Below are 4,816 nucleotides of genomic sequence, written 5' to 3' on the forward strand. Positions count from 1 at the left end.
GCTGTTTGTGATAAGAGGATTAGATAGAGGGTATCTTTTTAAATTATCAACAGAAATGGATGCAGCTGAAAAGTTTAATGATTTGGTTTTTCAATATAAAAAGAATAACGCAGATGGAACGGAAGAAAAGGTAGGGATATTTTTGCAGGCTAAGCATAAACAAGATGAGGATAAAAAGATCTCTGTTAATGATTTACTTACAGAAACAGAAGGAGACTTTAGTCTACAAAAATACTTTATTTCTTATCGTAAAATCCAACAAAATCAGGAGTTTAAGAATAGTAATTTACAAAATAAAGATTTTATTATCTGTACGAATATTGGTTTTAAATTTGGTGATAAAAGAAGCAATCTGACGCTAAGTGAAGATATTTTTGATCACAAGACGGATGAAAATGAAATCTTAAACACTAAGCTTTTTCAATTTAAGGATGAATTCACCGGAAGGGAGGAGATATTTTCAGTATTAAGAAACGGTCCTGATTTACCTAATCTAGCAAAGGGACTTGCTGAATGTGTATTAGATGGTAAGTCTATAAACGATGATATTTCCAAAAAAGATCGAGTAGGTTATCTTTTCAAATCATATCAAAGTGCGTTGATAGACGAAGTTATTGATAAAGAAAGTTACAAACTAAGTGTTGATTTCGTGAAAGGACAGCAACTGTCTTCAAGGGCTAAAAATCTTCGAGCCGCTTTTAAAAAAGTATTTGATGATCGGAGAAAGTCTTTTAATTTAGATGATGAACCTCGTATAACATATCCAGAAAGGTTTGCTCAGGAAATTGCTAAACTAATAAAAAGTCAACCTAATAAGGTCATTAAAATTGAGCAAAGACAGCATGATATAAAGAATAATTTTCAAAAGTTAGCTGGTTATGTATTAATAAAAAAAGATAACAAGATCAAGTTCAGCACAGCATTTTTAAATGATCATGAATTGCCAGGTGATTTAAATCGTTTTAGAGAAGAGTTAAGAGAGTTTTCGGAGCTTAACCTTGATCAATGCGAGTTTGAAACTTATAAAGACTTCAAAACTTGTGAGGAAATATATGTAGATAAGGATAATTTTTGGGAAAAAATAAAGGAAAAAGAATTGACGTTGTTTAAGGATTTTGGAAAGCGAGATATCAATCTCCAATCTACAAAATTTGTAGAAAAATTTAGTTCTTTGCTAAAAGAAAGTGAATCCAAAGGAAATCTAGTTGTAAAAATAGAAAGAGCAGACCAAATTATTAGCAAAAATATCGATAAACTAGCCCAACATGTATTGATTGAAAACGAAGACGAGATTCGATTTAGCTCAGAATTTTTGAGCGATACTCAACTACCAGGTAATTTAAAAGATTTTAGATCTCAATTAGAAGCTAAACTTAAGGAGCTCGATTTTAATTTGAACAAACTTAAAGAGTATAAATTTTATATCAGCAATTTTCCTAAATTTAACTTGCCAAACGATAGTATCGAAGAAATAGAAGAAAATATAAAAGATTTTTTAAAAAAATTAAGGTTTGCAGTCAATCAGCCAAATGAAGATAAGCTTGGTGAAATTATTAAAGACGAGTTGGCTAAAGAATTTAACAAAATTGATATAGAAAATGTTTATGGTAGGTTCTTGAAGAAAATGCTGGATTGGATGAAAGCCAAAAAAGGAACATTTTTCTCACACGAGGAAGCAAAGACTTTTTTTGAAGGAATAAGGAAAGATATTTTAGGGACAATTTGGTTTAATATGAAAGATCCAGTAACGTTATTCACTGGAAGAAAAGGAAAGTTAAGTGATTTACATAAAGCATTGCAGCGAAACCAAGGTAAAAATAAGGGTACAGTAATATCACAGATGACCTGTATTAGTGGTTTGGGAGGAATAGGTAAAAGTGAATTGGCTAGAAAGTATGCTTATGATCATTGTAATGATTATGATGGCAATGTTATATGGATAAATGCTGAAAATAATGATACTCTTAAAGACTCTTTTCTTAATCTAGCTAGAGATGATAAAGTATGTATTCCTATAATGGATAAAGATAGAAAAGAAAAGGAAATAGAAACTATTGTTAAAGAGATATATGGTTTTTTTGCAAAGAGGAAAAGTTTATTTATTTTTGATAATGCTGAAAAAAATGATGACTTGAATACATTTTTACCACATCGTGATTTACCTCCTAATGCTAACAAGCCTTACCTTTTAATTACTTCTCGTAATAGAGAGTGGGGAAAAGGAATAGAATTGATAGACCTAAAAGAATTAGAGTTAGAAGAAGCAATAGAATTTGTGAAAACAGGGCTAGGTATATCTAAAGAAGATGAGTCGCAAGACCAAGAGATAAAAAATTTAGTAGAAAAACTACAGTGTTTTCCTTTATTTATACAACAAGCAATAGCATATATTGAAGACCAGAGAGTAACAGGAGAATTTGGAATTAATGATTATTTGAAAGAATATGAAAAAAAGACAAAAGATTTACTTGACTCGAACGTATTTAGAGGAATCGATAATCACTACGCCACAACAACTTTTAAAACTTGGAAAATTACAATTGATAAAATAGCTAGTAATGAACAACATGGAGAATTAGCTTTAAAGATTTTGGATACTATTTCTTACTTTGCACCTGAAAACATTAGTAGAGAAACATTTTTAAGTTTAGCAGAAAGTGAAGAAAAGTTAAGGTTAGCTTCTAGGTTACTTGTGAATTATTCTATGGTAAATGGTGGGCAACAGCAAAGTGTATTAAGTATTCATAGATTAGTGCAAGAAGTAATAAGAATAAATTTAAAGGGTGTGGATAGAGACCAAGAGGTTTTAAGAGAAGCACTAGGACTGTGGAAGGATAATATTAAAGAATTTGATGTAGACCATCCTATGTCTGTTTGGGGTTATGCAAGTAGTAACCATGAATTAGTGAATGAATTTAGCAAACTGCCGCGTAAGATTGTCCACAAATTATTTGACGATCGAAAATATGATAAAGCTTTCAAATTTGTGCAAGAGGCGTTGGAATCGTTAAAAATATTAGGAGACGAGCACTTGCAAGTTGCTATAATGAATCGATATTTAGCTAATGCTCATGGCGATAGAGGTGAATATGATGAAAAAAGGAAGATTCTTGAAAACGAGGTTTTACCTATTCTTAGGAAATGTCACTCCGATAAACCTGTTGAAATTGCTAGGACACTGAGAAACTTGGGTGTCGTTTATGGAAATTTACAAGATTATGAGAAACAAAAGAATTATCTGAAGGAGGCTTGCAAGCTTTTTGAGGAAAATCTTGCGTATGACGATATTGAACTTGCTAAAGCAAAAAGAAACTTGGCTAATGCTTATGGCGATTTTGGTAGATATGAGGAAAAAAGGGCGATTCTTGAAGACGAGATTTTACCTATTCTTGAGGAACATCACTCCGATAAACCTGTTGAAATTGCTAGGACACTGAGAAACTTGGGTGTCGTTTATGGAAATTTACAAGATTATGAGAAACAAAAGAATTATCTGAAGGAGGCTTGCAAGCTTTTTGAGGAAAATCTTGCGTACGACGATATTGAACTTGCTAAAGCAAAAAGAAACTTGGCCAATGCTTATGGCGGTTTAGGTGATTATGAGAAAAAAAGGGCGATTCTTGAAGAAGAAGTTCTTCCTATTTTTGAGAAATTTTATGGCGATGATCACGTTGAAGTTGCTGAAGCAAAGGAAGAAGTTCTTCCTTTTCTTAAGAAAAAGTCTGAATTTGATAATTCGAAGTTGATATCGAAGTTGAAATCGAAGTCGCAAAAAAATCTTAGTAAAGCCTATGAAAAATTAGGATATCCTCTTCATGCAGCTGTTATTTGTGGTAATAAGGATAAAGTAGAAGAAGAACTTAAGAAACATGATGTTAATCGTTAAACAGATGATTTGGTCACACCATTACACCTAGCTGTTCGAGATGGTCATTTAGATATTGTAAAACTACTACTAGAGAAACAAGCAGATCCTGATATTGAAGATAAAAATGGAGAAACTCCTTCAGGGCTAGCTAACAAGCAGTTGAATCAAAATACACAAATTTATCAAGTAATTATAGATATTTTTAAGTCAAAATCTATTAATCAATAACAAGAGAATCCTCCTGTAAATCGAGGAAGTAAAGTTTTATCCGAATGTAATAAATAGGAATATTGACGTATTGGGTGAGGAAATTCCCTCTCGGGCTCTCAGCGTCTAAGATAATTGAAAATAAAGGTTTTAATGGCGAGCGTATGAATTATATTTTTCCACTGGGAAGATGAGTGTTGAGGAAGTAGAGAATTCGTTTCGAAGTTTTGGACGGAATAATTTTTTTTATTTGTGGTAATAAAAATCGGTTGATCGTTGACGACGGAAAAGTGCGGGAAGTGCGGTTGAGTGTGAAGAATTCGACGTCCTGTTCACCAGCAGCCCCATAAGGCGAACGACGGTCGCAGAAAAAGGTAGAAAGTTCCAATTTTTGTTTGTCCAGAGTCCTGAAAGCTCCTCTAAAATTCATTTGATTTTTGATCATATTTTTATTGTTGTTGTGCGCTTGAGAAAATAGAATTTTATTCCAAGATTTTGTTGACGAAACATTAATGTTTATTGCTTTGCGCTCTTTGAATTTTTTTTAAAGAATTGAAGATTTTAGTTGGTCCTCATCGACCAAGGACGTGTTTGTAGACAAGTACTAATTTTATTCCAATAGAGTAATTGTTAATTTTCATATGAGTTTCCTTTAAACTTTCTCCCTAGAAAAATTATAGAAATATCCATCAAAGACCTGTCCTTCGCGCGACGGGCCGAATCCTTTAAGAGGACCTTCAA

At 32.4% G+C, this 4,816-nt stretch overlaps 1 protein-coding gene across 1 annotated transcript; it reads left to right on the top strand.

The window, feature by feature from the left end:
- Positions 1-542: 542 nt before the first annotated feature.
- LOC123308516 lies at positions 543-4,156 on the top strand. The gene is made up of 2 exons (XM_044891209.1): positions 543-1,149; positions 1,441-4,156. The coding sequence occupies exon 2, from the start codon at positions 1,625-1,627 to the stop codon at positions 3,884-3,886; it is 2,262 nt and encodes a 753-aa protein (XP_044747144.1). The 5' UTR covers positions 543-1,149; positions 1,441-1,624; the 3' UTR covers positions 3,887-4,156.
- Positions 4,157-4,816: the final 660 nt, after the last annotated feature.

This window comes from Coccinella septempunctata, chromosome 2 (genome assembly GCF_907165205.1).
Source record: "Coccinella septempunctata chromosome 2, icCocSept1.1, whole genome shotgun sequence".
Lineage (NCBI taxonomy): Eukaryota > Metazoa > Arthropoda > Insecta > Coleoptera > Coccinellidae > Coccinella > Coccinella septempunctata.